This window comes from Salmo salar, chromosome ssa20 (assembly GCF_905237065.1).
Source record: "Salmo salar chromosome ssa20, Ssal_v3.1, whole genome shotgun sequence".
Lineage (NCBI taxonomy): Eukaryota > Metazoa > Chordata > Actinopteri > Salmoniformes > Salmonidae > Salmo > Salmo salar.
In genome coordinates, this window is record NC_059461.1 from 45,350,163 (window position 1) to 45,376,207 (window position 26,045).

Consider the following 26,045-nt stretch of genomic DNA (forward strand, 5'->3'; position numbering starts at 1 on the left):
AACTGAATGAGAGGAGTTGTCTATGCAGCTGAGATCCAATGAAAGAGAACAAATGAACAAAGAGAACAACACAAAGAGATGAGACCAAGAGACAAAACTCTAGCTAATCCGGCAAAAGCTCATGCGTAAAAATAAATAATGAAACAATGATATCAGAGAAAGTAATGACGGATTAAAAAGAGTGATAACGTGAGAACAAAACTGTACCACGCGAAAGTACACAAACACATTGATATGAAGAGTGTAAGTAGGTAGGCTAATGATTGAACAGCCCATTGGCCGAATGTATCAAGTTTCTCGCAATAGGAGTGCTGATTTAGGGTCAGTTTTCCTTTAACATCACAATGAATAAGGTAACATGGACAGGGGGGAGGGGAGCTGACCCTAGATCAGTACTCCTATTCTGAGACATTTGATGCATACAGCCTGAGTTGTCTAAAGAAACAGCAGTTTCAATGTTTCGGGGCGGGTTCCACAGACCTGCTCGTTCATGACGGTGGAGAGCTCTGTGAGCATGTCCCTGTAGTGGGCTCTCATCTCCTCCTGGTACTCCAGCTGGTCCTCCTTGATCAGCCGCTCGTTGACATCCAGCGCCTGGCCGCACGCCTCTGCAAATTGCCTTCAGGGCCAGACAGAGTATGTTAAGGCACTATGAGGGCCAAGAGTTTTCCCTGTCCTGACCATGTGACTTGATCTGGAAAAACTCTGGGTTCTAGTTATCTTGACCTGAATTGACCCCAACCCTTTTGCTTAAGACGTATCAAATGCATCATTGATCTATGTGTGGCGCTGTGGCGGTCACGAAATTTCGTCAGCTGGTGATCGTCAAGCAAATAACTGTTGGTCTCACGGTAATTGACCGTTAATTAATATAAATACATTTAGCATCTCCTGGCTTCCAACAAGCCACTGATGGTGACCTTTGGAACATCTACATTTTTAAAAGTCTAATAAATCCATGATATATAGCCTAGACCTTCATAATAAATCCCTTATATATTTTAGACATGTCTAAAGAAATATGATATGAAGAAAATGTAGTCTATTTCGGAAGAACAGAATACTCTGAGTTGTCCTTATGTTAGGTCCTGATCTGGCTACGCCATATGACTGACTGTTGGCTACATTAGCTGTCAAGATTTGCTTAGAATTCCGAGGAAATATTTTATAGTATGAAGAATACAATTGAACAAAGCTGAATAAAATAGAAAGGATATTTTCTCCAAAAGATTTCAGGGATAGCGCACATGCAGCTATTCTGTATTGAGCGGTTAACGAAGAAATAGGTTATAAACTCAGCAAAAAAAGAAACATCTCTTTTTCAGGACCCTCTCTTTCAAAGATAATTCGTAAAAATCCAAATAACTTCACCGATCTTCATGCTTGTTCAATGAACCATAAACAATTAATGAACATGCACCTGTGGAACGGTCGTGAAGACACTAACAGCTTACAGACGGTAGGCAATTAAGGTCACAGTTATGAAAATTTAGGACACTAAAGTGCCCTTTCTACTGACTCTGAAAAACACCAAAAGAAAGATGCTCAGGGTCCCTGCTCATCTGCGTGAACGTGGCTTAGGCATGCTGCAAGGAGGCATGAGGACTGCAGATGTGGCCGTACTGTGAGACGCCTAAGACAGCGTTACAGGGAGACAGGATGGACAGCTGATTGTCCTCGCAGTTGCAGACCACGTGTAACAACACCTGCACAAGATTGGTACATCCGAACATCACACCTGCGGGACAGGTACAGGATGGCAACAACAACTGCCCGAGTTACACCAGGAACGCACAATCCCTCCATCAGTGCTCAGACTGTCCCGCAGACTGAGAGAGGATGGACCTTGTGGGCCTGTTGTAAGGCAGGTCCTCACCAGACATCACCGGCAACAATGTCGCCTATGGGCACAAACCCACCATCACTGGACCAGACAGGACTGGCAAAAAGTGCTCTTCACTGACGAGTCGCGGTTTTGTCTCACCAGGGGTGATGGTCGGATTCGCATTTATCGTCGAAGGAATGAGCGTTACACCGAGGCCTGTACTCTAGAGCGGGATCGATTTGAAGGTGGAGGGTCCGTCATGGTCTGGGGCGGTGTGTCACAGCATCATCGGACCGAGCTTGTTGTCATTGCAAGCAATCTCAACGCTGTGCGTTACAGGGAAGACATCCTCCTCCCTCATGTGGTACCCTTCCTGCAGGCTCATCTTGACATGACCCTCCAGGATGACAATGCTACCAGCCATACTGCTCGTTCTGTGCGTGATTTCCTGCAAGACAGGAATGTCAGTGTTCTGCCATGGCCAGCGAAGAGCCTGGATCTCAATCCCATTGAGCACGTCTGGGACCTGTTGGGTCGGAGGGTGAGGGCTAGGGCCATTCCCCCCAGAAATGTCCGGGAACTTGCAGGTGCCTTGGTGGAAGAGTGCGGTAACATCTCACAGCAAGAACTGGCAAATCTGGTGCAGTCCATGAGGAGGAGACGCACTGCAGTACTTAATGCAGCTGGTGGCCACACCAGATACTGACTGTTACTTTTGATTTGGACCCCCCCTTTGTTCAAGGACACATTATTCCATTTCTGTTAGTCACATGTCTGTGGAACTGGTTCAGTTTATGTCTCAGTTGTTGAATCTTATGTTCATACAAATATTTACACGTTAAGTTTGCTGAAAATAAACGCAGCTGACAGTGAGAGGACATTTCTTTTTTTGCTGAGTTTATATGCTTAATTTAGAGTTATTAATGTAACTTTAGTTGTTCTACAAACGTTGGGCTATATGTTTAGGTTTTTGATACATTTTATGGCTGCATGATGCGACTATAATGATGATTTGAAAAAAGTCCATGAGCTATGCTTTGTTTTTTGTGCAGGCTGTACACACTTCGTCAGTACATACTTGTACACGCTGTACACACTTGATAATGCCTCGATTTTGCCAGCGGCATCCTTTTTTGTGTGGCCATAATGCACCCTTAAAATATCCATGCCTTTTGCAGCCCTTCTCCCTGTGTGCTGCCTGCTCCGAAGCACCTCTCACTCACATGGCTTTCCATCTCACATGATCGGGTCTTTCTCACAGGCTACAATGAAAACAGACACATCCGGGACGCAACTGCGCGCATCCTTTTCCATTTCCGAGGTGCATATTGAAGGTATTGGAAGAACTGTCCACATTTACTTTTCGCCAACCAACAATATGAGTAGGCCTAACGAACAGCAAAAGCATTAGCCTATGTCAATCTATTATCCCCCATAGTACAACAGTTGACCTATTCTATTCTGTGTGAGAAATAAATATTCCAAACATAGTCTGGGATAGTTGTGGAATGCGATAGATCACAAATGAATACAACCACTAGCATCAAAAAAAAGGTTTTTTTTACGCACTGAGGCTGATGCAACAGATCAGAAAGTTTAGCTTAAAATGTTGATAAACTATTAGGCTATTTCTTCACATTATAACCGCAGCAATGCGCGCATGGTAGTAGGCTATAAGCGTGAATGTTCCATTAGCGGAAAACACCATTATCAAAAGTGACCACAAATGCGATTTTGCAAGTAATGCTTTTATTTCTTTTTATGGTGAGAATTATCTTCCCCAAACTTGAAACTCAGACACTGCTTATGTATGCCAGTTAGGCTCTACACCCCTTGTAAAGCAGATTAATGTGCTTAAATTTTAAGAAGTTATTTGGCCAATTTAGTTGTGATACAAACCTCATCAAAACATGAGGTCTGCATCTATGATTCGAAAAAAATCACAAAAAAGGCATTGCTTCTTGCCTTATGCTGGGCATCATTCACAAGTGATAATATATCATTCACAAGTGAGAGGCTAATACTGTCACCCATCAGACTATTCTTGATTTAATCTTGTCTTTACATATACTAAATAATGTGTGAAATTCAATTTTGATTTAGAATGGACCATTATCATGCACCTGTCTCGAAACAGAGGCAGGGGTAAAAAATACGTCTCTGCACTTACATTGTTTCCTGAATGCTTAAACACTAACAGTGATTCTTGAAGCATTATATCTGAAATCATTAACACTTGTAGCCAATGCATTTACCAAGTGTGCCAAACTGAATGCACGTTCTCTGCTTACACTCAGTTTGTAATTTTATAACACACTTTTTTGCAAAACTGTAAACACAACTCACTGCTTTACACTCAGTCTGCAATTTAATAACACACTTCTAGCAAAACTGTAAACATTGGTCCATACATTGCTACACTATTTCGCCAATTGCCTTTCCACATTGACAATGTGAAAACACTTTTAGATAATGAGTTCACTTACAAATCAGAGCTTGAGCACTATAAATAGGCCACAGGTAAACATTTGGTTTGGACAACAATGGAGGCCAATATTGGACAGAGTAAAGGGGTGAGAACTAGAGGAGGATGGGGAAGAGGAAGAGGAGTCAGGAACACAATAACTGATGAAATCAGAGCGACTGTGGTTGACCATGTTGTCAACCATGGGATGAGCATGAGGGAGGCTGTGCATCGGGTTCAACCAAATCTGAGCCGCTATACTGTTGCAGGTATCATCCGGATATTTCGAAATGAGAACCGGTAAGTAACTGTACTGTAGTCTTACTGGTACAGTATTATGTACTGCACTTCCATAATGAGAAGGATCTATCACTAAAACCATTAAAATGTTTTTACAGAACTGCAAGAAAACCAGTATCTGGTGGAAGAGGTCGACTGTTCACCCCAGAGCAGGAGACCCACATTGTAAATATTGTCATTGCAAATAACTGCATCAGACTCAGAGAACTTCAGGACCACATAATGGCAGATAACACCATATTCTAAACGTGAACAGAGTGAATCTCTCTGCATTGTCTCGTCTACTGAAATGCAATAGATGAAAAATGAAGCAGCTGTACAGAGTCCCTTTCACAATAAACTCAGACCGTGTAAAACAACTGAGATATGAATATGTACAGGTAAGCTATACTATCCTATCATTGGTACTGGATCTGGAAGTGTATGGTGCTACATCATATTGACTGATCCCTGTGTTTCCGTACTGTGCTACATTGTTTTGTCTTGTCTCTTTCAGAGAGTCATGGAACTGGAAGCAGATGCAGTATATCATGAGCTAATATATGTGGACGAGGCAGGTTTCAACCATGCAAAAACAAGGGGCCGCGGCAGAAATATCATCGGACACCGTGCCATCGTCAACGTCCCGGGACAACGTGGTGGCAACATAACAATGTGTGAGGCTATTAGTCAAAACGGCGTCCTTCACCATCATGCAATCCTAGGCCCATACAACACTGCACACATTATCACATGTCTGGACACCAGACTAATCCCTAATGACCAGGGGCCAGAGCAGCCCAGGTACGTTATCACCTGGGACAATGTTAGTTTCCACCGGGCTGCTGTGGTCCGCAATTGGTTCACAGGTCACCCACTTTTCATCGCACTCAATCTCCCCCCCATACTCTCAGTTCTTGAATCCTAATGAAGAATTCTTCTCTGCATGGCGTTGGAAGGTGTATTGATCGCCAGCCCCACCAACGCATACCCCTTCTATAGATAATGGAGGAGGCTTGTGGAGACATCGATCAGGGGTCATGCCAGGCCTGGATACAGCACTCCAGGCGATACTTTCCATGCTGCCTAGCTCAAGACAACATTGCATGTGATGTGGATGAAGTCTTATGGCCAGACCCACAAAGAAGGCGAGATGGAGCCTCATTTTTTTCTGCTCTTTTTTTTCCTAGCAGAAATGTTTTGGTTTTCTTCTTCTGCGCTTTTGTTGTTTGAGGAGTGTTAGAACATTCTGAGAAAAAAATAAACTTTTTCCTCTTATTTGTATTGATAGTGTGTTATGTTCGGAATACACATCCATACTTTACACATTTGGATACCTGTGTGTATGTGTGTTTACTACACGTATGACAAAACTTTATTGCAAACTGATATGCCCTGCACACAAAAAAGTGTTTTTCATTTATACTATCAGTGCGTTGTTGGTGCTTCGTGTGCTTATTGAAATTGGGGTTTGTGTGTACTGTATTGACACTTTGTTTGAAGAGTTTTGCAAGAATTGTTTGCTTTTGCAAGAGACGTATAATGTTTTGCTGGTTAGGTTTAAGGTTTTGTGGTTAGTGTGTAGAGTTTTGCAAAAATAGCCTATAGTTTCAAAGATAGTGCCTAAGCAATCATAAAAACATTTAAATAGTGAATGGAGGACAGTTTTCCCGTGGTTCATTTTCCTGTCAGCCAGGTAGGCTATTACTCCTGTTGTAAAGATAAGCAATGTGCTTAATAATTGCTTAATATTAGGAAAGTAGAAAAATAAATATAGTAGGCCTAGCCTATAGAAAGCTGATGGCATCCTCCTCTTTTTAATAGAGGCCATCACTCTGTTTTCTCCGCAATTGCATAGCCTATAGAAATGTTGAGCAACATGAGCTCATGGGCTCTCATGAAGTGTTTGATTAGATTTTCCATTACATTTGCATTGATGTCAGAGTGATTCGAGGGACAATAGAGTGCTGAGTACCAGGCAGTTAGCAAGTTTAGTAGTTTGTCTTCCCTGTGGCTCAGTTGGTAGAGCATGGTGTGTGCAACGCCAGGGTTTTGGGTTTGATTCCCATGGGGGGCCAGTACAAAAAAAAAGCTATGAAATGTATGCATTCACTACTGTAAGTCGCTCTGGATAAGAGCGTCTGCTAAATGACTAAAATGTTTAAAAAAATGGTAGGTTACTAACGACCATCAGCAGCATCAGAGCTTGGAGAAGCCTAATTACTGTGACTAAACGGTCACATGGAATTTGACTGCCTTCATGACCACTAGTGTGGCGGTAATACAGTCACCGCAACAGCCCTAAACATAACCATACTAAACATTTACTTTTTGGATAAAAGCATATGCTAAGTGGTGCATAAATCATGAGAAGTGTTGTGATGAATACCTGAAAATCTCCTTGAGCAGTTTGACTTGGTTGTCGGGGTACTTCTTGGCATTTTTCTCTTCCAGGAAGGCTCGGGCATAGGCCATGGGCCCTGCATTCACCTGTAAGGTAAGTTCATGGTTATTCACCTGCACCATTTTCAACAGACACCGCAGTAGGAAGAAATGAGAACTGAGGGTAATGCTAGTAATGCAAGAGGCTAATGCTAGTAATGCAAGAGGCTAATGCTAAAGATGCAAGACGCTAATGCTAATAGTGATGCTAGAGGCTAACGCGAATTCTGTGGATGCCATAGCACCGTGAAGTCACTTAGGCAGAGAGCGCCCTTACATTTTGTAAATATTTGTATATAATTAATACATTTTGATGAAATGCTTTCCCTACAAACCATTTGTTTTAAGAATTAACAGTAAATATAGCTAATTAATATAATCAGAATCCACCACAGACTTTTAAAACGGAAGCTTGCAAATCGACGGGTGGTAGGTAGCCTAGTGGTTAGAGCGCTGGGGCTGTAACCGAAAGGTTGCTAGATCGAATCCCCGAGCTGACAAGATAAAAATCTGTCATTCTGTCCCTGAACACGGCAGTTAATCCACTGTTCCCAGGACGTCATTGGAAAAAAGAATTTGTTCTTAACTGACTTGTCTAGTTAAATAAAAAGTTGTTTTCTTAGCTGACAATTGTTTTGATTCGAATGCCAGCCATGTGTCCAGAGGTTGAGGATGGAGAGAAGCCCGAAAGCAAGACGGCTGAGGTATGTAGTGATGAGGATCGCAAGGAGGACTAAATTACAAGGCTGCTCTTGAATTATCATTGAAATGTGGTGTTCTTTCTGCCGCCACGTAACTGCCGTAGCTTCACCCAAGTGTGTGCTTCCTTTTGGTAGTCGTGAAGGACTAGATAGCTACACCAACTACGGAGTCCATGAACTGCAGTGGCTGAGTTCAGACTTCATCCAAGTCCTACTATGGAGAAGCCACAAAGACAGCAAGGATGGCGAGACACCTTGATGACGCCATGCTGCCTTCCTGCTCCCAGGCCATCTTTGCTTGCTCTCTCCCTTTGACCACCTCCCTTCAATGATCCCTCAAGCCATGAATTTTCAGACCCTCTCATACCCTTCCATCTCATGAATGATTTTGTTGTTTTCTGAATTGCTCGTCTTTTTTTGAGTTGCTTTAAAGCGCTTTAAGATTCTTTATGTCATGAATAGTGCTATAAAAGTTGAATAAATTATGAATATTATTAGAGGCTAATGCTAAAGATGCAAGAGTATAATGCTAAATCTTCTAGAGGCTAGTGATTCTGGAGGCTAATGCTAACGATAGAGGGCTACATAGAGGAAACATTCGCCATGACCCATAATCCCATATCTCCCTGTTACTGCAACGACGGATTAAGATTAGCCTGCTTCATGTTGTCACTCTGTGAGCCAAACTGTTCACACATGTCACTGTTTACAGGGGGTTAGGGCTGGGAAAAGCCTGAGAAGAGGCGGGACTCTGGAGAGAACGGGTCTCGGCATGGACTGCTTGTTAATAATATCCCACTTGTGGATAAATGCCAGTGCGTGTGCGTTCATGTGAGTGTTTGATCAGTGGCATAGCGCAGTTTCGCGACTCGCAGTGCTTCATTTGAGCCGGATCCTGCTGGTACTAGATCCAGCACCTCTCAGTTTTTGACCGTTTCGTTTCGGGAACCTATTGTCCAGAATAAAAGCTATCAGAGTTCATTCGAGTTGCCTTTGGAATTCTAATGCCACCTAAAAATCGTATTGTGAAAATGTAGATATTCATCCCGTGCCTGATATTGTAAGAATTGATTTGGATTGGGCGGCCCAGGTTTATGGTTTGCGCATCATCGTAGCCTGGAGACCAACTCGTGGCTCTGCTCAATTTAAATACGTTTGGCAAAGTTATATAATTATTGCTGTCTGTTCAGAAAGAAATGAAATAATTCAGACTACCACACCAGGAGCAGGCCTATAATTTAGCCACAGAGGATCAATAGCTTTTTATTTGTATTGCCTAGCTGTGGATTGTGAGTAGCCCAATTACAACGCATAGCCTACAGTCAAGAGTGTGCGGCAAATCTGTCAATGAACAGGCATTTCACAATATTTAAAATACAATCCTGGGAAAACACAGCTCTTGCTGAAAATAAAATAATCTGATCTGTCCGAGGCTACCAAGATATTCTATCAACTTCCAAACAGGCGTATTGAGTGAACAGCATTGTTTTACAAAGTAGCCCCAAAACAAGAGAGAGTTAGGCTTTTGGCACGAGCGCGTCGCCATCTTCGGTGCGTCAGTCAAACGGGACTATAATTTCTTCCTCATATTGTACAATATGTGTGTCTCCACATAGCTACAGGTCTAGGCTGTTGATGGAGTCAAAACAATATCGTTTTTATGGATCTTAGATTCAGAGTTTGTCAGTGTCCAAGTAGCCTGCCATTTCAAACGTATGTGCGGTATAAAAAAAATAGCCAAGCATGTAAAATGACGTAGACTTGCATGAAATGCATTTCTTTTCAGACCCTAGGCTACAAAAGATTTCCCCATGTGTGCAACTTATGCAAGCACCTCTACTCTCCTGCTCTATGCCATCATGCAAATGTGATGATAAGCATGCAATGCTTTATTATAAAGGTGTTTTTTCCCCCATGCATTCCGGTACCTCAGAGCCCCCGCCCCTCTCATGCTCGCTTTTTGTTTGGTACCTCCCGATTTACAAATCAAGCACTGTTCTCACAAGGCCCCGAGCAAACATTTTTATTTAGGAAAACAGCTAACTTCGCACACTTCTACACATTTTGCAATGGGGCAGAAAGAAAAATGTGCAGTTGTATAGCTGATCTCATGCTATTCTATACATTTTCCCCAAAATGTGCCATTTCATAGCTGCATGGGGGGTACTGTACGTGTGATCAGCTCAGCTATTTCTGAACTCACCAATGTATGTATGTGTGTTGTTGTGTGTGTGTGTGTGTATGTATGTACAGTATGTGTATGTCAGCTCTGCTAGGACCTCTCAACTCAACTCCCTTCTGTGTGTCTCTCTCCATCTTTCTCCTCCTCCACCCCTACCCTTACCTTGACGCTGACGCTACCCTGCAGTTTGAGCTGCAGCCGGATCATGTCCACCTCTGCCATGGCACACAGCTGGTTGAGCTCGGACACCTTGCAGGACATCTCGTCGATGGCCACCTCGATGGGGTTCATCTCCGTGCTCTGCTGCTCTACCACCTGGATACGCTTTTTCAGGTAGGGGAAGGTGGAGTTCGCTGGGTAGGGAGAGAGAAAGGGGGAGTAGAAACACGGTTTAAGGAACCAATTGGTTAAACCTTGTGGTCCTGGGTGGCTCAGTTGTTAGAGCATGAGTAGGGAGCATAGAGTCAGGACCGTGGGTTTGATGCTCGCTGGGGCTACCCATATGAAAAAATGTATGCTAGATGGGATATATTTTATTGGGTTTGTTTAGGAATTTAACTTTACTGGTCAGAATAGGTCACTGATTACAGCACTGGTCAGTATACAAGTGATTCAGACAGTTACAGCTCAGTATTTACTGGTTATTCAGAAACTTCCTATTACTATAGTGTACTACCATACAAGCCAATGGCTCAGTGGGTTAGAGCATCACCTGGGTTGTAGGTTCGAATCCTGCACATTCCACATACTGAATATATGTGACAGTCAATGTTGACAGCTCTTTCGGATGACAATATCAGAAAAGATTACCTTTTAAATAACTCACTTGTTAGTATGGTGCGTCTCTTGCATTGCTCCTCCACGTCGCCATGTTTCTTCCCCGACAGAGTGAAAGGCGTCTCGAACACGAAGCGATTGATGTTGTGATGTCGCTCGAAGTCCGTCTTCTTCTCCTGCTGCTCCTTGTCGTCGAAGTAGGGCACTACGTAGGTCACCTGGATGTAGGCGTACTTGGGGTCCAGGTCTTTAGGATTTACCTGGTGGGTTATATCAAACAGTTCACAGCCTGTGTCGTATTGATTAGTACACACCATAGAAAACCGTAGCAAAACATTTTTGCAATGGAAAATGTTCTGCAAACAAAAACGAGAGTTACTTATAGGAGAAATTCAGGTAGCCTCTCCCCGTTTTGGTCCGTTTCCCCCATTTGGTGTCTAACGACCCTGCTCTCTTCAAAATTCAGTCTACTGTGTTTTGTCTTGGTCTCACTGAGTCAGTCTCATAGTTAGTCTTGTGTCGTCAGTCAGTTGTATTCTTGCTCAACCTAAAAGCCTGGCATGCAAGGCTACTAATCTCTTCACCTATATATATATAGATGGTGAACGATTGAGTGTAAATTTAGATTTTATTAGGATCCCCATTAGCCGACACCAATGGAGACAGCTAGTCTAACAGGGGTTCGACACACAACAAAAAAGACATTACAGACAAAATACTTTAGAGTTGACATGCATTTAAAACATTAACATGTATGAATCTATTGGTTACACATACACGTCAGTACATACAGATGTCGTATCTTAATTTGATCATCCTGTTGTTGCAGGAAATTTCCTGTACAGCTGGAAATGCAAAGTTGTAGTGTATTTGAGGTTTAAAAGGCTTCTAAAGTTTGTAATTTCCACTTTAAAATGTCAGACTTGACATGCCCTGATGAAACATTTATCAACCCCTGCACATCTTTTTCATTAATTATAAAACACAATCAATTACATTTCCTGTTGCTGTAGGATTATTTTCCTGCTGTAGCAAACTGGCTCATACTAAGATCCTACATCTGTACACCCAAAAAGTAGGTCACACGAGAGAGAGGAGTTGTGCCGTGAGGTGTTGCTTTATTCGTTTTTTGAAAACAAGTTTGCTGTTCACTTGCGCTATATGAGTTCCATGCAATCATGGCTCTGTATAATATTGTATGTTTCCTTGAATTTGTTCTGGACCTGGAGACTGTGGAAAAACTGCTGGTGGCATGTCTGGTGGGGTAAGTGTGTGTGACAGTGCTGTGTGTAAGTTGACTATGCAAACAATTCGGAATTTCCAACACATGAATGTTTCTTATAAAAACAAGAAGTGATGCAGTCAGTTTCTCCTCAACTCTCAGCCAAGAGAGACTGGCATGCATAGTATTTATATTAGCCCTCTGATTACAATGAAGAGCAAAAAGTGCCGCTCTGTTCTGGGCCAGCTGCAGCTTAACTAGGACCTTCTTTGCAGAACTTTTTTTGTTCACTTGGTTCCCACACCTCCTGGTCAATGGTCATGCTGCTCTCCCTATGGTCATTTCCCCACACCCCGTAAACAGTCTTTACTCTGCCTCCACCCCAATGGACATTTATTTATTCATCACTGCTACAGTTATGATGTATATAGTGCTATTTCTATTTCTTTTTTATTGCTATTTTCATGATTTTATTTCACTTACTCCTTCTTGTTGGAGCTCGGAGCCTAAGATTTTCACTGTACTCTGCAATCACACCTGCAACCCCTGTACATGTGACCTTTAAACAATCTGAATCTCTGAATCATATGACTGGACAATAATCAAGAGAAGATAAAACTAGAGCCTGCAGGACTTGCTTTGTGTGGTGTCAAAAAAGCAAAGATCTCTCCCCATCTTTACAGCCATTGAATCTACAGTATATGTTTTGGCCATGACAGTTTACAATCTAAGGTAACACCAAGTCATTTAGTCTCCTCAACTTGCTCAACATTCATTACCAGGTTCAGCCGATGTCTACAACTTAGTACCAAATACAATGCTATTAGTTTTAGAGATGTTCAGGACCAGTTTATAACTGGCCACCGTTTCGAAAACTGACTGCAACTCTTTGTTTAGGGTTGCAGTGACTTCACTAGCTGTGGTTGCTGACGTATAGGTCTGGAAGAAAACTAACAAATTTCGATTTTTGAGTGTAACGCCCCATTAATTGCGATTCTGGCCCTTTAATTGCGCATCTAGCGAGTGAGGAACGTGCAGTATAATGTGCCGGTCTAGCGATGCTGCTCATTTCATAGCAAAGTTAGATACAAATGATATACTTCTGCCAGGCAAACCTACTTTGCAGTTAACGTTTAATTGAGACGGTTATCACATCAACTGGCTACACTCAGAGTGAAAGACAAACGTGCGCACCACACAAACAGACAGGGGCAATATTGCTAGAAATTAATTGGCAGATATTGTGTTAGGTTTGGCTTTTTAAGACAATAGTGGCAAACCAGGGGTGTCAAGTTGTGTTGATTACCTAGTAGTTGGGAGCTGGCGGTGTCTGATACTTGTGAGATTTGTTTATAACAGTTTGCGATGGAACACATGAAAATTGCATATACTTTCAGAATTGTTTGGTGAGCTACTCATACAGTAGGTGGGCTGCGAGCTACTGGTAGTTCACAATGGACCTGTTGGCGCCCATGGTCTAAATGAATCACTACTTCACTGGCTGCTTTTCTATGGGGAAAGATTGCTGTCAAAATGTAGTAGTGCATGAATTAATTTACAACATTTTGACAACAGAGGCGAGTACTAAAGAGGCCGAAACACTTTGAATAATACTGTATATGAAACATATAGATGTGACAGTGTTTGAAAGCTGGGGGGAGATAGTAGACTGACCTTGTTGGAGTCCTGGATCATCTTGACGTTGTCGGCCCCAAACTTGTCCGAGTAGAGTTTGAGGAGCCTCTGGGAGATCTCGGACAGTCCTGTCAGCTTAGGCTCCTTATAGATGAACTCTTTACTCTCCTCCTCCTCAAAGAAACCCTGTTACAGAAACACCATTTTACCCAACCACCTGTGTGTGTGTGTGTGTGTGTGTGTGTGTGTGTGTGTGTGTGTGTGTGTGTGTGTGAGAGAGTGTTTGTCTGAATGCAATGCCTGCGTCAATACTTTGAAGAGTATGTATATGTGCGTGTATTGTTTAGAAACTGTGGCCCTTTGTTTTCTTTTTCCATCCCATAGCTGAATATGAATAACCCTTAGCTGGAATATCTAGGCTCACATCACCCCTTAGTGGTTTACTGCACTTCCCTATCAGTCTAGTCATGTGTTTCTTAGTGTTAGGTCAGCTTGTTAGAACACAATTGTAATCACAAAAGTTATTGACAAAATTGCAGTGTTATGTTCTGGATAAAACAGAGGCCATTTAGAGGTCAGAGGTCATTCTCAAAGCACTGTGGGGTCAAAGGGCAATGAGGGTTATTTTCAGACAGTGTGTTCTTTCCTATGGAAAGCTCCTAGGCTCTGTCTCAATTAGTCTTTCTTCAATTCCTGGCATCCTATATCGTCCTTCCCTCCTTTTTATTTATTTTTTGTACTTTTACCCATTTTTCTCCACAATTTCATGATATCCAATTGGTAGTTACATCGCTGCAACTCCCCTACGGACTCGGGAGAGGTGAAGGTCAAGAGCCATGCGTCCCCCGAAACACGACCCTGCCAAGCCGCATTGCTTCTTGACACATTGCTCGCTTAACCCGGAAGCCAGCCGCACCAATGTGTCAGAGGAAAACACCATCCAGATGGCGACCATAGTCAGCTTGCAGGTGCCCGGCCCCCCACAAGGAGTTACTAGAGTGCAATGGGACAAGGAAATGGGCCAAACCTTCCCCTCTTAGACGATGCTGGAATTGTACGCCGCCTCATGGGTCTCCCGGTCACGGTCGGCTGTAACACAGCCTGGGATTGCACCCGAGTCTGTAGTGATGCTTCAAGCACTGTGATACAGTGCCTTAGACCGCTGTGCCACTCGGGAGGCCCTCGTCTCTTTCTTAACCGTATTGGAGGAAAAGGTCCAAGGTAGGGTTGAATGGCGGGAACTCAGTTACTGAGATTTACTGCCCAAAACCACTCCCTTTTCCTAGGATAAATAACTGCGAGAAACCGGTAAGTTATAATAAATGATTTATATCAACAGCATGAAGTGAAATAGAACTGTTAAATTATATGCGATGTCGAAATATGGCTTCTCTACGGCCTTCTCTCTGCGTGATCAATCATCAACGCTCAGGGTGGGGACAGACAGCCCATCTCAGTATGGAGTGCAGTTCATAATGCATATAGACCTATCATCTCATCATGGTAACCTTTTTCTTGTGACAGGAAGGCCTGCATTTTCTGCAGGACAGCCTATGCTACAGTAATATAAGGACCGAATGCGCTTCTAATTTACACATTTCTATTTGGCTTTTGGGGGTCACCTTAATTTTTTATTGTAAAGATTATATTTTTTTAATTGCAGCTGCAGAGTTTTGAAACAGCCTGTCATTCGAATAATAATTCGTTGCTTTAAATCAGATCATGTGTGAGCGGTCTGTTCAAGATTGATTTAGACAGTACCAGTCAAAAGTTTGGACACACCTACTCATTCCAGGGTTTTTCTTTATTTTTACTATTTTCTACATTGTAGAATAATAGTGAAGACATCAAAACTATGAAACAACACATGGAATCATGTAGTAACCAAATAATTGTTAAACAAATAAAAATATATTTTATATTTGAGATTCTTCAATGTTGCCACCCATTGCCTTAATGACAGTTTTGCACACTCTTGGCATTCTCTCAACCAGCTTCACCTTTGCAGAGTTGCAAAGAAAAAGCCATATGTCAGACTGGCCAATAAAAAGAAAAGATTAAGATTGGCAAAAGAACATAGACACTGGACAGAGGAACTCTGCCTAGAAGGCCAGCATCCCGGAGTTGCCTCTTCACTGTTGACATTGAGACTGGTGTTTTGCGGGTACTATTTAATGAAGCTGCCAGTTGAGGACTTTGTGAGGCGTCTGTTTCTCAAACTAGACACTCTAATGTACTTATCCACTTGCTCAGTTGTGCACCGGGGCCTCCCACTGCTCCTTCTATTCTGGTTAGAGACAGTTTGCGCTGTTCTGTGAAGGGAGTAGTACACAGCGTTGTACGAGATCTTCAGTTTCTTGGTAATTTCTCGCATGGAGTAGCCTTCATTTCTCAGAACAAGAATAGACTGACGAGTTTCAGAACAAAGTACTTTGTTTCTGGCCATTTTGAGCCTGTAATCAAACCCACAAATGTTGATGCACCAAATACTCAACTAGTCTAAAGAAGGCCAGTTTTATCGCTTCTTTAATCAGAACAACAGTTTTCAGCTGTGCTAACATAATTGCAAAAGAGTTTCTCATGATCAGTTAGCCTTTTAAAATTATAAACTTGGATTAGCTAACACAACGTACCATTGGAACACAGGAGTGATGGTTGCTGATAATGAACCTCTTTACGCCTATGTAGATATTCCATTAGAAATCAGCTGTTTCCAGCTACAATAGTCATTTACAACATTAGAGACAGTTTGCGCTGTTCTGTGAAGGGAGTAGTACACCAGCATTGTACGAGATCTTCAGTGGACAAAAAAAAGTGATTTTCTTTCAAAAACAAGGACATTTCTAAGTGACCCCAAACTTTTGAATGGTAGTGTATGTCCTAGCCTACCTCTTTCAGGTGATGGATTATTAATGATGGATTATGCATAATAAGCGTCTAACTAGCCTCTGTCTCTTGCGCAATACGCACGCACCTGTGCTCCTCTAGCCTCTCTCCTTAAAAAGCACTCCTTAGCTCTTGGAGTCCCATGCAGGAAAAGCTAGACTAGTTTTTTCTGTTGTGTGTAATATGTAGTAGCCTACAGTATCATATATGTATTGGATAACGACACAATCATTTGGGCTTTTTTGGGCTCATTAAATGTCTTTAATGTATGGCTCATTAGGCTTCGGTAGCATTAGGCTTGAATTTTCGATCAAAGCTCTAATCAAATCCAGAGATAGGCTATTTATATGCTTTTGAATGACACTTCTGGTTTTGACAGGAAGTACCGGGTTACCCGGGAAAAAAGTTATTTATTCTCAGGATGGAACATTTGTAAAATATTCAACCCTAGTCCAAGGTCCCTCCACTCAGACTCTCGGTTTGGAGGAGGCGGCTGAGAGGGGATGAGAGGAATCGAGGAGTGATGAGTTGAGAAAGAGCCCTATATTCCAACATTCATGATCAGGGCCCGCATTCATAAAGTGCCTCAGAGTAGGAGTGCTGATCTAGGATCAGGTCGCCCCTCATTCATTATGACTTAAAATGCTAAACAGATCCTAAAATCAGCAGTCCCACTCTGAGATGCCTTGTGAATACGGGCCCTGGTCTGGTCTGGCCTGCCTGCATGTATACTGCTGTGTCATCTTGACACCAACTGTTCCAAGATCTGTTCAAAGGAGCTAGAGATAAGAGATTGGGATCGTTGAGGGGAAAAAGATTACTGCAGATTATAGGATGTAGGTATCGGAGTCAATTCTATTTAAATTCCTTCAACTCAGGAAGTAAACTGAAATTCCAATTTCCTAGTTTCTTTTCAATGAGGGAAATGTAAATTCTACTTTATTCCTGAATTGACTGAATTGATATAGAATCGACCCCAAACCCCGGCAGGTATACATATCATATAGAAGCGCATAACAATATGTATACAGCATATATCTTAGAAGAAAGGTTAGAGAAGCTACTACCGGTGAAGGGAGAAGAGAGAAGGTGAGCGGAACAAAAAAGATCCGAAACAAAAAGAGAGACAAAAACTTACCGCAATCTTGATACAGAAAAACCAAAAGGAAGAAAAAGAGCAGATGGAGGAATTAAAGAGATTGACTAGAGACAAGATGTGATCCACCCCTCTCTCCATTCACCAAAGGTTAAATGTCTAAAGGCTTCAGGCTCTTCTAAGATGTGTCCAACCAGCTTAGTGAATGTAGGAGTTTGACGTCCTTTATGGGACAAAATACTTGGTGAGACTGCGTTCGTACCAGAGGGCTATAGCTATAGCATGTACTGACTAGCTATCAAGCTAGTCAAAGCTAGTAGAAGCTAGTTGAAGCTAGTTTAGCATCGCGCTGTGACATCATTCCTCCTCCCCTGAGACCTGAAGGACTGAATCCCAGAGTGGGGATGGTACACGCTAGCCTGAGTGCGAGTTGTGTGTGCGATCCAGATCGATGCCAAACATGACAATGAGTAACAAGGAGTTAGCATGATAGCACAAACAGACTGTCACTCAGGCTAGGTACACAGTACACACACCTATCGATAAGGCGTGTTTGTCATTTTCAGCGTCTTCAGTCGCCCTTATGGCACTTACCAGTCCGTAGAACGCCACGCGGTAGTATCGGCCAAACAGACGCTTCTCAGAGTTCACGACCTCTGTCACCTTCAGGTAGGAGCGGTGGATGTCGTAGTACAGCTCCGATAGCCTCTGTGGATCACACACACAAGGTCAATCACATCTGATACTACACTATCTCCTTCCTGTCAGAGTGTTTCTGGCCTGGTCAAGAAACAACCTTGTCCTAATCCCCCCTGTCACCTTGAAATCTCGCCTCTTCTCAAAGACGGCAATGACGGGTTTGTTGATATCGGCGATGAGCTCGTGCCTCTCAGACTTCCACAGGTAGTCCACACACAACTCCAGCTGCTCCACTAGAGTGTCCTACATACACAGGAAGGTTAGGATCTGTTTAGCATTTGAAGTCTAAATGAATAAGGGGGCGACCTGATCCTAGATCAACACTCCTACTCCGAGACACTTTATGAATACGGGCCCAGGCTCTGCACTGTCACTGAATGATCTTCCAAATCTATACAATTCTTTGTACTGTAGCCAGTGGTGGTGAGGGTACCTCAGTGTAGGGGGTATCCTGAGTCCCTGTGTCCTCTTTCATGGCCCCCTCTTCCTTCACGTTCGGTGAGATGCAGAGGAAGGCTGCCCAGCCCATGGAGAACGATGCTGAGGTTTCAAACAGGATATGACATCAGAGAAGGAGGGACATAGGAGCAGAGAGCTCATAGGAACAACATGTTGTCATTCTCTTCTTTATGCTTGTGTGCATGTTATCATCCGATGGTATGAACCCATACACCACACACTCTCGCTGACTCACACACACACACACACACACACACACACACACACACACACACACACACACACACACACACACACACAAACACAGTATCACTGTGGTACTTAACATTCCTTGTGTTCCATATCAACAAACCCAAACAAAGAACAGTAACTCCATTCATTGTGAACGTGCTTTCTTTACACATATCAAGTGAAACTTAGGTGGACATCAATAAAGGCATCTCAAAAGGCAAGGTAGACCACAGACATCCAGACATTTTTCAATAGTAAAGGCAAATCAGTGGACATTCTACCTGCCTGGACATTCTGCAAGTCTTTTGAGTCATAAGGTATGTTCAGCATACCACTTAGAATGCATGTCCAATACATTGCTTTGTTCTAAGTGGTATGGCTAAGCCATTGCAGTGGACTTCAAAACATTACACTGTGCATCTGTAATAATTCAGACTCCATTTTGCTAGTTGCAGTCAAAGTTTGGTCCTAGTGTTTTTAAGTAAACTGTTTTCACTATCTATATTGTATACTGTATGTAGATTATGTGTACTTTCTATATACTCTGTTTATTGCTGTCAGTACCATTTCACAAGGTTAAATTCCTGGTAGATGTACACTTTACATACACTTAGGTTGGAGTCATTAAAACTTGTTTTTCAACCACTCCACAAATTTCTTGTTAAACAAACTATAGTTTTGGAAAGTCGGTTAGAACATCTACTTTGTGCATGACACAAGTCATTTTCCCAACAATTATTTACAGACAGATTTCACTAATAATTTACTGTATCTCAATTCCAGTGGGTCAGAAGTTTACTAAGTTGACTGTGCCTTTAAACAGCTTGGACAAGTCCAGAAAATGATGTCATGGCTTTAGAAGCTTCTGATAGGCTAATTGCCATCATTTGAGTCAATTGGATGTGTACCTGTGGATGTATTACAAGGCCTACCTTCAAACTCAGTGCCTCTTTGCTTGACATCATGGAAAAAACGAAAGAAATCAGCCAAGACCTCAGAAAAAAATTGGAGACATCCACAAGTCTGGCAATTTCCAAACGCCTGAAAGAACCACGTTCATCTGTACAAACAATAGTACACAAGTATAAACACCATGGGACCACGCAGCCGTCATACCACTCAGGAAGGAGACGTGCTCTGTCTCCTAGAGATGAACGTACTTTGGTGCAAAAAGTACAAATCAATCCCAGAACAACAGCAAAGGACCTTGTGAAGATGCTGAAGGAAACAGGTACAAAAGTGTATATATATATACACACACAGTAAAACGAGTCCTATATCGACATAACCTGAATGGCCGCTCAGCAAGGAAGAAGTCACTGCTCCAAAACCGCCATAAAAAAGCCTAACTACATTTTGCAACTGCACATGGGGACAAAGATTGTATTTTTTGGAGAAATGTCTTCTGGTCTGATGAAACAAAAATAGAATTGTTTGGCCATAGTGACCATCGTTATGTTTGGAGGAAAAAGGCGGAGGCCTGCAAGCCGAAGAACACCATCCCAACCGTGAAGATCGGGGATGACAGCATCATGTTGTGGGGGTGCTTTGCTGCAGGAGGGCCTGGTGCACTTCACAAAATAGATGGCATCATGAGCAAGGAAAATTATGTGGATATATTGAAGCAACATCTCAAGACATCAGTCAGGAAGTTAAAGCTTGGTTCACAAATGGGTCTTCCAAATGGATAATGACCCAAAGCATACTTCCAAAGTTGTGGCAAAATGGCTTAAGGACAACAAAGACAAGGTATTGGAGTGGCCATCACAAAGCCCTGACCTCAATCCTATTGAACATTTGTGGGCAGAACTGAAAAGGTTTGTGCGTGCAAGGAGGCCTACAAACCTGACTCAGTTACACCAGCTCTGTCAGGAGGAATGGGCCAAAATTCACCCAACTTATTGTGGGAAGCTTGTGGAAGGCTACTCAAAACGTTTGACCCAATTTAAACAATTTAAAGGCAATGCTGCCAAATACTAATTGAGTGTATGTAAACTTCTGACCCACTGGGAATGTGATGACATAAATTAAAGCTGAAATAAATCATTCTTACGACTATTATTCTGACATTTCACATTCTTAAAATAAAGTGGTGATCCTAACTGACCTAAGACGGGGGATTTTTACTAGGATTAAATGTCAGGAATTGTGAGAAACTGAGTTTAAATGTATTTGGCTAAGGTGTATGTAAACTTCCGACTTCAACTGTAAATGTACGAATAAAGTTCTGATTCTGAAGTAAGCATAGCTTGAATCGCCCCCACCCTTTACACATCCCTGTTCCATGGCGGCACACTCACTTTCTCCATCTCGGGGGGTTAGTAAGGGGCTACAGTTAATGACATTGGGCTCCTCAGGAACCACACTTGACATCCTGGCCTTGTCAGGTTTCCAGTAGCCTGCGTTATAAGGAGGAGTATAGGAGTTTACTGTACACAATGTAACTTTCCACTTGCTGTTTTGCCTTTTTTCACTTCACGACAAGCCAGTGCTTTACAGGGCATGCTTTTCACTTCACAACAAGCCAGTGCTTTACAGGGCATGCTTTCCACACCCGGCGAGTGGCAGTAGAAAGAGAGAGAGAGATGACGGCTCATGCTCTGAACGGTGAAGCATGCATAGGCTAGCAAGCACATACACGCGCCGATGGAGACACCGAGTTCCCGTGTCATAGTAGCACATACTATACATGAGAGGATGTGAAGTCGCACTCACAGCACTGGCTATATCCCAAACGGCACCCTATTTCCTATGTAGTGCACTACATTTGACAAGGGCTGGTCAAAAGTAGTGCACTATATAGGGAATATTGTGCTATTTGGGATGCAACCTATGTTTGTGTATGAGAGAGTAAAGAGTGGATGGCCAGTACTGTAGCACATAGAGGTCTCTGTGTGCTGATTGGATGATGTCATTGTTTTCCAGACACTCGAGTTGTGAGACAGCACACACAGCTCAGCTCTGACTAACCTCTCTTCTCTCACACACACACACACACACACACACACACACACACACACACACACACACACACACACACACACACACACACCAACCCACTCATACAATTTCCACCCCTACACAAGCAGAAGAACTAGTTAGAAACAAATGTTTGCACAGAAAGGCTACAGTAGCCATATGCACAAAGCGCTGAATAATGATGTCACACACGCTGTCCAGCCAATCGATGGACAGAAGCGGCCAGAAGACTCACAAGCAAAGAGGTTAGAGGTTCTCCACACACACATGCACACGCTGGAGAGAACACGCATGCATGCGCGCGCGCCGCACACACACACACACGCACGCACGCACGCACGCGCACACACACACACACACACACTGCAGAAGCTTGTTAGCAGTAGTGCCATGTTGCGGCCCACCGGGCTGTGCTCACCTCTCCTCTTGAGGGACTCAGCGATCAGGGCTGAGATGTGGATGTAACACATGGCCGCCTGAGGGACAGAGGAACAGGAGGAGAAGAGGTGAACAGTTTAATCACAGATACCATCACATCATTAACTAGGCGTCTCAGAGTAGGAGTGCTGATCTACGATCAGTTTGGACTTTTAGTTCACAATGAATAAGATTACCTGGATTACATGGACAAGGGGGAGGTGATCCTAGATTAGCACTCCTACTCTGAGATGCTCTGAAATGGCCCCTGAACACTATCACAGTGTAACAACCCTAGTCTTGGAAAGTGCATTATAAACACGTCCAATGGAGGTAGGCTTCTTGAGACTGTGGCAGTCTGAACAAGTTTGAATTACCCGCTAAAAATGATGCTATGGTGTCAGAGGTGGGATGGTACAGTGGGTATAATAAGTATTCACCCCCATTAGATTTCTACACATTTTATTGTTACAAAGTGAGTTTAAAATTGATTTAATTGTGATTTTTTTTAAATCAATGATCTACATAAATTTAACATTTCTTAAAAAGTAATAAAAAATGAAAACACAAATATTCCTTGATTAGCTGTGAGTCTTCTTGGGTTTGTCTCTAAGAGCTCTGCAAACCTGGACTGTGTAATATTTGGCCATTAGGTGTTGGGGGTCATGGCTACACAGAAATGTTCAAGTCTTGCCATAGATTTTAAATCCGATTTAAGTGAAACCTGTAACTTGGCCACTCAGGCACATTCACTGTCTTCTTGGTAACCAACCCCAGTGTAGATTTGGCCTTGTGTTGTACGTTATTGTCCTACTGAAAGGTGAATTTGTCTCCCAATGTCTGGTGGAAAGCAGACTGAAGCAGGTTTTCCTCTAGGATTATACCTGTGTGTAGCTTCATCCCGTTTCTTTTTATCCTGAAAGACTGGGCAGTCTTTGCAGATGTCGAGCATACCCATACCATGATGCAGCCACCACCATGCTTGAAAATAAGGAGGCAGTTACTCACTGATGTGTTGTGATGGCCCCAAACATAAGGCTTTGCATTTAGACCAAAACGTTTATTCCAACTTTAGTGCCTTGTTGCAAACTGGATGCATGATTTGGAATATTTTTATTCCGTATATGTATGTATTATTCTTTTCACTCTGTCATTTAGGTCATTATTGTGGAGTAACTACAATATTGTTGATCCACCCTCAGTTTTTTCTTACAGCCATTGAACTCTGTAGCCGTTTTAAAAAAAATGACCAACGGCCTTATGGTGACATCCCTGAGCAGTTTCCTTCCTGTCCTGCAGCTCAGTTCTGAAGGACGACTGTGTCTGTTGTGTTTGGGTGGTTTAATACATCACCCATTATTAACTTGACCATGCATGAAGAGATATTCAATGTCTGGTTTATTATTGTTATCCATCTGCCAATCACTGCCCTTCTTTATTAAGCTTTCGAAAAGCTCCCTGGTCTTTGTAGATGAATCTGTGCTTGAAATGCAATACCTGACTGAGGGACCTTACAGATGTTGTATGTATGTATGGGGACAGAGGAAGGAGTAGTCATAATTTTTTACTTATTATGTGATTTGTTAAGCCAGATTTTACAACTGAACTACACTGAAGAAAAATATAAACACAACATGTAAAGTGTTGGTCCCATTTATTTATTTATTTTATTAACCTTTATTTAACCAGGAAAGGCTCATTGAGATTTAAAATCTCTTTTTCAAGAGCGTCCTGGCCCATGTTTCATGAGCGGAAATAAAAGATCCCCAAAATGTTCCATACGCACAAATTTGTTTACATCCCTGTTAGTGATCATTTCTCCTTTGCCAAGATAATTCATCCACTGGACAATAAAAGGCCACTCTAAAATGTGCAGTTATGTCACCCAACACAATGTCACAGATGTCTCAAGTTTTGAGGGAGTGTACAATTGGCATGCTGACTGCAGGAATGTCCACCAGAGCTGTTGCCAGATAATTTATTGTTAATTTCTCTACCATAAGCCGCTTCCAACGTTGTTTTATAGAATTTGTCAGTACGTCCAACGCCTCACAACCGTAGACCAGGTGTAACCACTCCAGCCCAGGACCTCCACATCTGGCTTCTTTACCTGCGGGATCGTCTGAGACCAGCCACCTGGAATTTCTGCACAAAGGGCAACTGGCGGGGGAATGGACTTCAGGGAAGCTCATCTGCATGGTAGTATTCCTCACCAGGGTATTGACCTGACTGCAGTTCAGCGTTGTAAACAACTTCAGTGGGAAAATGCTCATCTTGGATGTGCCACTTGCACGCTGGACGTGTGCTCTTCACGGATGAATCCCGCTTTCAATTGTACCAGGTAGATGCTACGTGTATGGCATTGTACCAGGTAGATGCTACGTGTATGGCATTGTACCAGGTAGATGCTACGTGTATGGCATTGTACCAGGTAGATGCTACGGGTATGGCATTGTACCAGGTAGATGCTACGTGTATGGCATTGTACCAGGTAGATGCTACGTGTATGGCATTGTGTGGGCAAGCGGTTCGCTGATGTCAACGTTGTGAACAGAGTTCCTCATGGTGGCAGTGAGATTTTGTGATGGGCAGGCATAAGCTACAGACAATGAACACAATTGTATTTTATTGATGGCAATTTGAATGCACCGAGATACCATGATGAGATCTTGAGGCCCATTGTCGTGCCATTCATCCGCCGCCATCACCTCATGTTTCAGCATGATAATGCATGGCCCCATGTCGCAAGGATCTGTACACAATTCCTAGAAGCTGAAAATGTCCCAGTTCTTCCATGGCCTGCATACTCATGTCAGCCATTGAGCATTTGTTGGATTCTCTGGATTGACGTGTACAAGCGTGTTCCAGTTCCCACCAACATCCAGAAACTTCGCACGGCCATTGAAGAGAAGTGGGACAACATTTCACAGAACACAATCAACAGCCTGATCAACTCTATGCGAAGGAGATGAGTCGCGCGCACGAGGCAAATGGTGGTCACACAAGATACTGACTGGTTTTCCAATTCCACGCCCCCACCTTTAAAAAAAAGTTCTGTGAAAAAAGTTCTGTGAATAACAGATGCATCTCTGTATTCCCAGTCATGTGAAATCCATAGATTAGGGCCTAATTGTCACAGTATCCACAGAAGGTGGCGCCCCTCCCCGGTCGGGCGGCGCTCGGCGGTCGTCGTCGCCGGCCTACTAGCTGCCACCGATCTATGTTTCTGTGTTGTTTGGTTTTGTCTGTCTAGGTCTGCACCTGTTCCTTGTTTGTAATTAGTGTGGGGGTATTTAGTTTGTCTTTTTTGTTCAGGTATTCGTGCGGGATTGTTTTGTGTCTGTACGAAGGGCTCTTTGTATTTACGCTGCTTGTTAGTTCAGCGTTTTGGTGGAGCTGTCAATTTATTATTGCCGGGTTGCGGCCCGTTCACTTTATTGTTTTGGAGCGGTGCTCCTGTCGGGTGTTTAGGCACACCCAGTATTACGACTGCCTATTTTTCCATACGGTGTTAATAAACATCTGTGTTTTTGGACCTCCGTCTCCTGCCCTTGACTCTGACCCTTCCTGCTACACTGATAGCCGTGACACTAATGAATTTGTTTCAACTCACATGAACGGTAAAGCAGTAAAAACGTTGAAATTGTTGCATGCTGCGTTTATATTTTTGTTCAGTGTAATTTAGTATTGCCTAAACAAAGGGAGTGAATACTTATGCCACAACTATATTTTAGCTATTTAAATTTGTAAA

The 26,045-nt window shown here is 42.8% G+C and overlaps 1 protein-coding gene across 1 annotated transcript in view; it reads right to left on the bottom strand.

Annotated features, from left to right (window-relative positions):
- Nucleotides 1-26,045, bottom strand: part of LOC106580682 (dedicator of cytokinesis protein 10-like) — a 158,165-nt gene that overhangs the window by 1,400 nt on the left and 130,720 nt on the right. Inside the window, 10 exon segments of the mRNA XM_014162004.2 lie at nt 481-619; nt 6,958-7,058; nt 10,056-10,246; nt 10,720-10,930; nt 13,567-13,713; nt 18,104-18,217; nt 18,329-18,451; nt 18,642-18,748; nt 21,199-21,297; nt 22,296-22,353. Of these exon segments, the coding sequence (XP_014017479.2) occupies nt 481-619; nt 6,958-7,058; nt 10,056-10,246; nt 10,720-10,930; nt 13,567-13,713; nt 18,104-18,217; nt 18,329-18,451; nt 18,642-18,748; nt 21,199-21,297; nt 22,296-22,353 (1,290 nt within the window).